General features: G+C 35.7%; 1 protein-coding gene across 5 annotated transcripts in view; it reads left to right on the forward strand.

Moving 5' to 3' along the window:
* Window positions 1–11,974, forward strand: part of LOC116844228 (probable multidrug resistance-associated protein lethal(2)03659) — a 35,361-nt gene extending 23,387 nt beyond the window's left edge. For 4 of the 5 annotated variants that reach the window (XM_032815472.1, XM_032815471.1, XM_032815473.1 and 1 more), the window contains 13 exons: window positions 3,499–3,680; window positions 4,060–4,332; window positions 4,534–4,789; window positions 4,985–5,159; window positions 5,365–5,521; window positions 5,871–6,073; window positions 7,007–7,650; window positions 8,078–8,766; window positions 9,098–9,312; window positions 9,452–10,530; window positions 10,605–10,712; window positions 11,015–11,040; window positions 11,407–11,974. In XM_032815472.1, coding sequence (XP_032671363.1) covers window positions 3,589–3,680; window positions 4,060–4,332; window positions 4,534–4,789; window positions 4,985–5,159; window positions 5,365–5,521; window positions 5,871–6,073; window positions 7,007–7,650; window positions 8,078–8,766; window positions 9,098–9,312; window positions 9,452–10,530; window positions 10,605–10,712; window positions 11,015–11,040; window positions 11,407–11,455 — 3,966 coding nt within the window. In that variant the 5' untranslated portion in view covers window positions 3,499–3,588 and the 3' untranslated portion in view covers window positions 11,456–11,974. Of the gene's footprint in view, window positions 1–3,498; window positions 3,681–4,059; window positions 4,333–4,533; window positions 4,790–4,984; window positions 5,160–5,364; window positions 5,522–5,870; window positions 6,074–7,006; window positions 7,651–8,077; window positions 8,767–9,097; window positions 9,313–9,451; window positions 10,531–10,604; window positions 10,713–11,014; window positions 11,146–11,406 lie in introns of all 5 variants that reach the window. The other variant, XR_004378052.1, reaches the window with a different exon arrangement.
* Window positions 11,975–12,180: the final 206 nt, after the last annotated feature.

Below are 12,180 nucleotides of genomic sequence, written 5' to 3' on the forward strand. Positions count from 1 at the left end.
CACTGACGTATTACTCGTTACACATTGAAAAGAGGAATTCGTCATTGTTATCGTCAACCATTTAAAAAAATGATTCGTTAACGTTTTTGTTAGTCAAGAAGTAATAAATCGAAATTTTAACCTTTCTGTTAACAACAGTAAAAATTCGTTATGTAAAATCAGTTATGTAAAATAAGGCGTTGCAATTTTAGATTAAAAAAGCTACATCATTATTAATATGACTAACGGAAAAAGTTGATGCCGTTATCTACTTATAACGACTTCAATATTCAAGAAGAGTAGCTTGAAACGGTGGCGGTATTGTAAATAACTCATTGTTTTTCAACTCCTCTACGACTGGATATCGTCGAAACAGAGAAGAAGAAGAGAAAGAAAACTGTCTTGAAACGTCGGTAATGATTTCTCGAAAAATATTGGCAAAAGTAAATGCAAATACAATTCTGTCGGAAACGCTTGCGCGCTTTCCCTGTTGCGTTGGCCCTCAGCAAAGATATTAATGCTTAACCATTACTTTTGCATCGCACTTTCACACGTGGAGCCATCACATTCTACATACAAGCCTACATATACAAGATCTCGACGCGACACGAGCCATAATGTATTCCGAAACGTCACAGAACATAAAGAAACGTGCGATATGATCGACATACTCCTGCTCCAGTTTCCGAGGAATCCTCGAATGTAGTATAACGTAGCCGCGAATACAGTCATGCCTATCGACACCTTGATGAATATGAGCGCGAACTCGTTGTAGCGCAGGTACAACGTCTTCTCCCGTGCGCTGCTGTAACTCTTGACCGAGAAATCGGACTGAATGACATTCAGAAATTTGATCATTAACCCACGGCTTCGGTCGCATATGAGCATCTTGCCCACGATCATCATGAACGAGACGTTATCCACCAAATTAGCGACGATATATTCCGGCTGGCTGAAATACTTGACTAGATAAGCCACTCCCATGGTGCAATGAATTATCATGTAGCCGCAGAAGAACATGAACAGTGGTCGATTCACTTCCAAAGGCCATATACCCAGAGTGGACAATAACCACCTGTTCCACGATATTATTTTGTATGCTTGGTCGAGTTCCGTTGTCTGAAGGAAAAATTGGGAGATTGTCTTAAAACAATACAAGAATCGCAGTGGAAATATAGATAGGTCGGTAGGCGGTTAAATAGAGAGATAGATAGCGAGATAAATAAATGAATAATAAAGAGATAAGAAAATATATTTATTAAGATAACCTTGTGCTTAAAATGATGAACACAAAATCATAAGGTATATTACGTTCAGTCTGAATTTCAAAGTAAATCAATTATCATCTTATTGTTGCACAGTGATGGAAATTGAAATTCAGTTAAAATCTAATGTAATGTTATCATTTTTGTGTCAGTCATTTGAAACAAGGAAATACTAGACAAGAAAGAATGATTATATACAATTATATAAAAAAATTATAAAAAAATTATAGATAATATTATACAAATTATACATAAACTTTTGCCATTATATAGTCACGTATGTAATTATTTATAACCACATGAAAAAAATGATGTTAAAAAAAAAGGAGAAAGAATGTCTTGCGAAGGAATCCAAACATTTGACGAACTCCGTAGGAAGAATATATTAGAAACAAAAATGTTTAAGAATAGAGAACGGTTAAACAGAGATAGATAGAGACAGAAGGAGAGAGAGGGGCAACTAAAAACTCGAATTCGCATACGTGCATGATTCGTGCGCGCCTTCGACGCGTGTGTATAGCAGACTGAGCGCAAAAGCCTCGTGGTTGTTTCGAAGTAAACTTCCCATTGAACGGGGGAGAATAATCGTCCGTGCAAAAACAAACGACGTATCAATTTTCCTGCAAGATTAATAAACCAGTTGTGCGAGTTTCCTCGCTGTCTCTCGAAAGCGAAACGTAATTGTGAGGCAGCATTCGCCGGAAATTTCGCGGCCACGCCATAATTACAGCTTTCCTCTAACTTCTCTCATTTTGCGTATCATAGGACCTTATCTCGTTACTGTTAATGCGATAATATTGAAAGATAGATCATTCATATAGTCACTCATGTCGGACACACCGTAACTACACGTTATATTCATCAGATGTTACTTTCTTAAAAAAAAGGAGGAAAAAAGGAAAGGAAGAAGAGAGAATATTTTTATTGCAGAGGGCTACGTGACATTTGAGAGACATAGTCATCCAGTGGATAACTATTTAGCAATCAATATCGCGAGTTAATATTAATATTAATATTTTTACCGTTGAGAGAGAAAGAGAGTTTGTGTGTAAACTGCATCGAGATGAGCATATTCCTTCAGGTGGAACATATTAAATTATTAATGAGCGCATGTAAGAGTAAATGACAGCTCGAATGGACACAAGTGATGCTTTTTCATCAACTGTACGAGCCATATCGTGATTCGGCGTCTGTGAAGTTTAAAAATAGCTGAATTTGGCTGAACGAGGAAGATTTCTCAGTTGATTGAAAACAGAAAATCGATTGAGAATTGATAACACTAACTGTAGATCCATTGATTATTAATTGATCATTAAGGATTTGCTTCGCAAAAATGTCGACTTCACAGACGCATATCCAAAAATAAAGATAATGAGAGATACGTTATCAAACGATTTACAATCACTAAAGCATCCAACTCACTCGGATTTCTCATCTAGTTATTTTGCCTTACTCCATATTGTTTAACAGACTTGACACGTAAGAAGAATGTATAACAATAGCACGTATAATAGAGCGACGTGCAGTTATAATCGAACGTGTTGTGAGGTAGATAGTAGGAGCTATTCAAGCTGATCATTACTGTAATCGATTCGATGAGTTTAATATTTTTTTTCCACATTTACTTGAGATCTTCTCATTGATTAAAGGTGAGAAAGTAATACGGTCGCGGCCGAATTTCGATGAAAGAAAACTGATACGATATTTGTCAAGAAATTCTCACTCTAGAGAGGAATAATTTTATGAAACTTATATTCTTAGAATGTCAACTAAAACAACTTTCGAACTTCTCATGGAGACATAGTATGGATTAAGAAGATTGGTCGCCAGCGATAAGATATTAAGGTTATCTAATTAATAACTAAAAATCTACAAAATTATTAAGAGAAAGGTAGAACTAGAAAGGTAGACTTTTTTGTTCAGTTTGATTTAATTTACAAGCATATGATGGCACATGTCGCCACTACAGCTCATCTACCATATCTGGCGTGATCATTCACAAATCGTCTTTAATTAATATCTTGATGATTATTGGAAATATCGCAATATAGAACTTTTATGTTCTTGTATCGAAATATAGAACTTTTATGTTCAATCTATACTCTGCCTCCATGAGAGCTTTGAAGATTATTCTGGAATACCTTATATTTATATCAGTTTCGTTTAATCTTCTTTACACTTTATTCCAGCATCAATGATTATAAATTACAGAAAGTAATTTATATGAATAATGTGATTATAAATTACATTACAGATATAACATAAGAAGAAAAGTATGACATAAGAAAAAATATAAGATATAATACTTATGATGGAGAACAGTTGAAAATGAAAAGAAGCTTTAATGAAAATCATCATCATGATAAACTACGGTCACAAAAAATACCCGGAAAATCCAAGACAAAATGCGAATATAATCTCTCTTCTCACTTTTTGGTAAGAAAAGTTAGCTTATAAGTGATATTTATTGAAATTAACGATAAAAACGTAACATTTAACAACAAAAATGTAACATTTAACAATCTTGCGAAAAGAAACATATCATTTTTGAATTTAGAATTAGAAATTTACAATTATAATTACGAATATGAAAATAATAATGTAGTTAATCTTAATTTAAATTAATTATAATATTGATATTAATTTTAATTATTAATTTTAATAACTAATATTAATATTAATTTTAATTAATCACGATCATTAATTTAATTATCATAATTAAATTTTAAATATATTGGTAAATGTGCCAAGTTTAATTTTATATATATATATATATATATATATATATATATATATATTTATCGTTAATATGCAGGTGGATTCGAAAAATTTTTCGAGTTGGCTATAAAAAGGAGTTGGAAGAGACCGACCTTTACGCTACACTTACACAGGACAAGGCTAGTTATCTAGGAGAAATTATAAATAAAGCTTGGCAAGCTGAAGTAAAGTCCTGTCAGAAAAAGGATTTTGATAGATCAGAGAAGAAGGATATTTCGAAGCCGAAATTAATCAGAGCACTGGTACGCTGCTTTGGAAAACCATATTTGCTAGTCGGAATAGCGCAAGCGATCATGGAATTATTTTCCAGGTACATGAATTTCTGAAGTAATCAGTCATTACACTGTGGCTTTAATGTCGGCAGTCTCTATACACATTTATTCTAAATTAGTCCTATTGATAGTATTGATAGTATTGATAGTAGTAACTCATGAAACTCATGAATTTTAACAAAAAGTCAAGTAACACTCGTACCTCGCTCACTCGTAAGTTCTAGGTGGTTTCATTGCAGAATATCTCAACCGTTGTTGCTCGCTACTTTGCTGCGTTACTTTGAAAAGAGCAAAGAAGAATGGAGCGACGAGGTGTATTACTGCGCGGCCGGTATAATTGTGCTGTCCATCGTGGACACTTTTATTACACATTATGCTGTATATTATATCTTGTATTTAGGATTAAAAATCAAAGTCGCTTGCACCACACTCGTTTACCAAAAGATATTAAGACTCTCGAATTCCGTGCTGCATAATGAAATGTCCGTCGGACAGGTGAGTTATAGATATCAAAATAAGCTTGACAACTAATCTCGGTATATCACGAATGTGTATCTTTATTTTTGCATTGCTCACAACACTGAAAGATTTTTCATTCTAATTACATCTATAAGTATAAATAATGAGGTTGACAGAATCGAAATACTAGAGAGAGAGAGAGGAAGGATAAAACGATACGATCATTTTCAGATGATGAATTTTCTAAGCAGCGATATCACTAGGTTGGAAACATCCCTGATAGATCTGCATTACATTTGGATTGCTCCTATTCAAATGGTGATGATCCTATATTTTATGTTTCCGTTGGTTAGATGGTCAGGCATGCTGGGGATGTCGGTACTTTTGCTATTTATACCTTCACAAGGTATGTTATATTCAGATGTATTATAATAATCGAGAAGGGCACTACACATTTATGTATTATAAACATTTTCTTAAGTCTAAGAAAGCAATGAAACGGATATCAGATTAAAGTTTTCAAATGAGACGGTGTAATTCAATGAAATGTAATTATATCTTACGACGCATAATTAATGTAATTAACTGCTGAATAAAGTGTACTGCTTCAGTGTTCTTGGCACAAAAGATTACATCTTTGATGCTTAAAACGGCAGAGAGGTCGGACTATAGGCTTAGGCTGATGAACCAAGTGATTGCTGGGCTGCAGGTGATAAAAATGTACGTTTGGGAAATTCCCTTCGCCAATCTCGTGGAAAAGGCGAGAAGGTGAGTGCCCATATATGAGTTGAAACCCATTGCAAAATGTTACAATTTCTATTGAACTAGATTCAATCTAGTTCAGACGACATAATGTCTAAAGATCATTTTTAAGACGTCTTTCAGACGATTTACGTATAAATGTCTTTAAGGCGTCTTAAAGATTATCTTTAAGACGTCTTATGTCCCGATTTTAAACATTATTTTATCTGGATCGTTTATTGTCGTGAAGCGAAAACCATAGGAAGCTAATATGCTGCACTATTCGTCGATATACGTGTCCTTAATCCAAATATTTCGTCAAGTTAAATTAAATTCGTCAAGTTATCCTTAAACACAATTTGTTGGTTATTTCCAGACGTGAGATGAACATAATAAAAAAATTCTCCATTCTGATACAGTTGTCTATCACTTTCGAATGCTACGTACCACGACTCTGTCTCTTCGTCACAATATTGTCGTATGTCCTGTTTGGGAATTTCATCAATGCTGAAAAAGTGTATCTAGTAACAGCATACTTCAACGTTTTACGAAACTCGATGATTATTGGGTTCACAATGGGTAAGACTGTCGGTGCAAAGACAAAAATTGGCATTCTTCGCATGCGCGATATATATACTAATTATATTCCTCGATAGAAAGAACATAATAGCACCTTTCACCTAAATTCTTCTAAATTTTACGATAATAATGCAAGGATAAGTATTGTTAGTAAGATTTACCTTGCTGAAGAACATTGTAAATTTTTTAATAGTACATTTCACAAAGATACAAGGAAACCCGAAGTATAACGAGAACTTTAAAATTTTTAGACAGGTTTCCAATATATTAAAAATAAATAAATCAATTTTTGCACTAAAATATTCTTTGGACTATTCACCACAAGAAGACCACAAGTTTTATTGTGAAAGAATAATTTTAAAGAACAAAATTATTGAAAATGTGAATTAATATGCTTCCTACGTGGAGCAAAATAGAATACTTCACAAAACTTGTTTATTTCTTAATCATTGATTTCAAAAAGTTTCTAAAAGCGACTCATTAAAACATACAATATATAAAAATGTATTGCTGCACGTTAATTACATATGATCATTTATTAACAACACTTTTCTTATAAAACGACTTTCTTTTGCTGCACTTTTCTTATTAAAATATTAAAAAAATTATTATATAGTAATCTTTGCTATCAATTTTCTGAAACATAGCACATAATAGGAAATAATGCAACTTAACATTTCAAGAACATAACAGCATAATCCTGTTATACCCCGAAATGTATAAGCTTGGATTATGTAATATAAGACATAAATAATCGACATTTGCACGGGCATTTAATTAAAGTGACGAGAGAACATGTATTATATCGGACGCCCTGTTTGTAAACATTTAATTAATGATAATAATATTTAAAATAATATAAATATATAAATTATAACAGTAAACGCGTATTCCGCAATTAATTATAAGTAATTAAGAACGCGTATTCCTCAGGTCTCCAGCAACTGGTACAGGTACTGGTGAGTTCACGTCGTTTAGAAAAATTTATGATGCACGCCGAGATCGTGAAAACTGCAAAGGAACCATGCCAGAAGTCGACCAAAGATCCGTTCGCGCTGCGCATGATTGATGTCAATGCCAAATGGCAGGACGACGCTAAGGAGGACACGTTGTGCAAAATAAATTTAACTGTGCTCCCAGGGAGCTTCGTAGTCATCGTTGGCCCGGTGGGTTCGGGTAAGAGTAGCTTGTTGCAAGCGATACTCCAAGAACTACCGTTGGCAAGTGGAAGCATCGAGAGTCACGGAAGGATAAACTACGTCAGCCAACAGCCTTGGATCTTCGCCTCATCTGTCAAGCAAAACGTGCTATTCGGTCAGGAGATGGATAAGTCGCGTTACGATCGGGTGATCAAGATCTGCCAGATGGAGTCAGACATAAGTTCGTTCAGCCATGGCGATCGTACCATCGTAGGCGAGAGAGGAATAAATCTTAGCGGAGGTCAACGTGCCAGGCTCAACCTGGCTCGGGCGATCTACAAGGATGCCGATATCTACTTGCTGGACGATCCACTCTCCGCTGTGGATTCCCATGTCAGCAGACGTATCGTCGATGAATGCCTCTGCGGCTTTTTGAAGGTACTCTTTAAATTCCGAATTAAGATCTATACGAATTCTAGTATCTTTCCACAAGTATGAAGAGCGAGTTTTTTACTTTAATCGTAAAGTTAATTTTTCGTCGCAAGTATAAATTTATTTTAATCAACTGATATATTCATTTATATAGATGAAGAGTCCACTCTATAAGTTTGAGTTAAACATTTACTGTTGTGGTCCAGAGAGTATTTTTACTATCACATCGAGCGAATTTTCGATCTTTTGAGTCAGACTTCAATGCAGGGAATTGCAAGAGAATAAGATAGATATCTGACATAGGTTTCTCAAAGTCTCAGATATATTTTATTGTACAAGGACTACAAAAAATAAATTATTAAAAATTTCTATTTTTAATGAAAAAACATAGTGCTCTTGATGTTATGGTCAGAGTCGTTTTATTGCGTTAAAGGAGAAAACGAGAATCCTGGTGACGCATCAGTTACAATATCTACCAGTGGCCGATCAGATTATCATAATGAATAACGGCGATATCCAGCAAAAAGGTACATTCAACGAACTGCAAGACATGGGCCTTGACTTCATGAAGCTATTAAAGACGGTGGACGCGGAGGATGAGGAGATACAAAAGAAGAAATCTGAGTTAACACAACGGCAGATTTCGACGCGCGAGATCAACACAAACGAGGACGCAGACTCGATTGATTCACCGGTTGAAACACGCGAAACAATGGCGAAAGGTCGCATGTCCAGCAGAGTGTTCTTCGCTTACTTCAAAGCGAGTAAGAGGCCCTACATGATCATGCTGATGATGTTGGTCTTCTTGGTGAATCAGATAGTATCCGGCGGTAGCGATTACTTCATCGCCTTCTGGGTGAACATAGAATCAAATTCGTGGCATAAGGACGACAATGGTACGACAGAGTTTGTTTGGCAGGGTTCATTGTCACGCGACTCCACAGTCTACGTCTATAGCGCGATGATCGTGACCATCATACTGCTATGTCAGTTCCAAACATTCGTATATTTTAGCGTATGCATGTGGTCCTCGATAAATCTGCATTCCAACATGTTTCGTAGCATAATGCGGACCACCATGTACTTTTATCACACTAATCCAGCTGGTCGCATATTAAACAGGTACGTACGAAAGAATATAGTTATCTCACGAAGGTTATGGATTTTCCGCGATAATTCTTACCATAAATCTTTGCGCACAAGCACATATTCTCTCTTTGATCTTATCTTCTCAAATGAGAGAGAGAGAGAGAGAGAAATAAGTTATATCGAACAGTTATTTTCATATCCTCTACTTGAAAAACAAAAACCTATTTTCTAATTTGACACCAATTAACTTGATTCTGTGTGAAAGAGAATATATTATCTTCTTTTAATATTATTCTATTAATAATAATTTAATATTTTTCTATTAATAATAATTAATAATTCATATATTCATTAATTTAATTAGGTTTGCTAAGGATATCAATATCGTCGACTTAGTGCTGTCAATGCACCTATTTGACGTCATAGTAATCGGACTCGGATCAATCTCTGTAGTAGTAATAGTCATAGCGATTACTCCATGGTTAGCTGTACCTACTGTGGCTTGTGCTTGCATCTTCATCTTTTTGCGCACGATATATATCTCCACAAGTCGTGCTATTAAACGTCTGGAAGGGACAAGTGAGTGAAACACGCGATATTTATTAAGAACTTCATTTAGAACCGCAATATGCTATAATTTTCGACCAGAAAGCAAGAAAATTAGTGCAAGAAACTTGATCTTTAGTTATAAAATGATTAGAGTTTTAATTATTTGTAGCTCGCTCGCCAATCTTTGATCATCTCAGTGCGTCTCTGCAAGGCTTGACGACGATTAGAGCGTTCAACGCCGAGGAAATATTAGTGGCAGACTTATGCAGACACCAGGATCTCAATTCGTCCGCCTGCTTCCTCTTCTTAGCTACTTCTCGAAGCTTCGGCTTCTATATCGACTTAATATGCCAACTTTACATCGGCGTGATAATCACAGTTTTCACTGTGTTCGACGGCTTGGCTCCGGTGGGCAACATCGGCCTGATCCTCACGCAAATCATGTCGCTAACGGAAACGTTGCAGTCGGGAATGCAACAACTAGCCCAACTAGAGAACGATCTGACGTCGATCGAAAGGATTCTTGAATACAGCAACTTGGAGGAAGAACCGATGATAGACAGCAGGCCGGAGACCAAGCCGTCGGCCGATTGGCCGATGAAGGGTCTCGTAGAGTTCAAGAACGTGAAGCTAAGATACAGCCATCATGACGATTACATTCTGCGAAACATCAGTTTCACTGTGTTGCCCGAGGAGAAAATCGGTATCGTCGGTAGAACCGGTGCGGGCAAGTCGTCCTTGATCAACGCGCTCTTCCGTTTAGCTTGCGTCGAAGGAGAGATTTTTATGGATGGCATCTCCACCGGCGCAATCGCTCTGCACGACTTCCGCTCGAAGATCAGTATTATTCCTCAAGAACCGTTCCTCTTCACTGGCAGTCTGCGACAAAACCTGGACCCCTTTGATCAGTATTCTGACGCAGTGCTGTGGCAGGCGCTCGAAGACGTTGAACTGAAGGACACGATCTCCGACTTGGCCGCAGGGCTGAACACCAAAGTCTCCGATGAGGGATCGAACTTCAGCGTCGGCCAAAGGCAGCTGCTGTGTCTCGCGCGTGCGATTATCAAGAACAATCGGATTATGGTACTTGACGAGGCGACCGCCAATATCGATCCTTACACGGATTCTCTTATCCAAAAAACAGTTAGGACGAAATTTGTAAACTGCACTGTGTTCACTATAGCTCATCGGTTGAATACTATCATGGACAGCGATAGGATATTCGTGATGGACCCTGGACATCTCGTGGTAAGTGTAAAGTACCATTGGATAAACGATCCTCTCTGAAGGAAGAAGTGACGAGAATCACAAATTGATTTCAGGAATTTGATCATCCTTATATACTCTTACAACGAAAAGGACGTTTTTACAACATGGTACAGCAGACTGGTGCTGCGATGGCCGGAAATCTTATGGATATAGCCGCGAAAGTAAGGATTGAATTAATTTCAGCTGTTAGATTACTCTGAAATGAGAATAACTTTTAAAAATCTTTAGACAACCCGATGATTATAAAATGTTGAATTGATAAGATACATTTTTTAGAACATATTTATATCTACGAAAAACATTTATTTTTTTTTAAATGTTATTTTTTGTGTGGATAATATTTAACGTAGTAGTAGTTTTTGTCATTGCATTTTATATTATCAATGAAGAATATTTAGAAAAAGTTTTAATCCTTATAAATCGTGTTGTATTGAGAAATTGTTTTTTGTTTGATTTTTTACAGAGTTTCTTTGAGAAACCAGCATTTAGGTAATCACAGCTATTAATTAGATGCCAAATTTTCTAAAACGTGGTTTTATCATTCTATCGCAGACTCATCGTGCGATTCGTCGTATTTGTGACCTACATTTTGTGGTAATGAAATTTTTAAATGAAATTTACTTGTGTCTTATGTCTATTTTATTTGTGGAATTTCTACAATTTTTAATCTTATAATAATAATAAATATACTGAATAAATCGTCAACCCTCTCTAAGACACGATTAAGCACGAACCAAAAGAAATCAATAAGAACTCACACAAAATGTTGATTACGAATTTTCTTATTGTCTTTGAATACTGTCATTTGTTTCGTTGCTGCAAATGAGAGATTGTCATGGATGATGTTTCTTCCAGCACGATCTCTACGCACAACTTTAGCTCGAAGATCAGTGTTATCCCTTGAGGTAGTTCGTCCGTGAAAATATTATCAAAAAGTGACTATCCGCTTTATATGCTAACAAAGGAACCGTCAGAAGTATTCTTTAGTAATTAAAAATTTTATATTTGAGTACAAGCTGAATATATTGTGTATAGAGAGTATAAAATACTATATATCTTCTGTTATAAAATGTTTTTTTATGCATCTCATATTCTCAACAAAATTCGCTAAAAATTAAGCATTCCGTTATTTTTAAAAAATTATTTTATAACTTCTGAATTTTGAAAGAAGCATAAACATTTATTATTATACAGATCTGTTATTTCAGTGAAGGACTTTTCCGATGGTTTCCCTATAAGATCGAAGTTAATTGACTCGTCGAATTCTGATTTACAACCTTTAAACTTTAATCTTTAATACTTGGACGATAATCTAAAAGTAATCTGACTTAAAAAAAATTAAAAGTGAAAAAAATAAGTAAAAAACTTAAATATATCTTCAATTTATTTACCGCGATATCCGTTTCTCGCTCGATTTCATCGATACATCTTAGGGTGCGTCTACATGGAGCGAACAAATGGCGAAACAAAGGCACAACACAGCGAATGCGAACCAAACTTTCACTAGTGTTCGGTCCGATTCGCTGCGAATCGGCACACGAAAGCGAAGTTCGTGAACGGACAAGGTGAACGGGATTCGTCGACAGCTGTTCGCTGTTCGTTCTTTACGTCTTGACGCTGAAAACAGAA

Source organism: Odontomachus brunneus, unplaced genomic scaffold (genome assembly GCF_010583005.1).
Source record: "Odontomachus brunneus isolate Ranch 3 - 2012 unplaced genomic scaffold, Obru_v1 Obru_scaffold_040, whole genome shotgun sequence".
Taxonomy (NCBI): Eukaryota; Metazoa; Arthropoda; class Insecta; order Hymenoptera; family Formicidae; genus Odontomachus; species Odontomachus brunneus.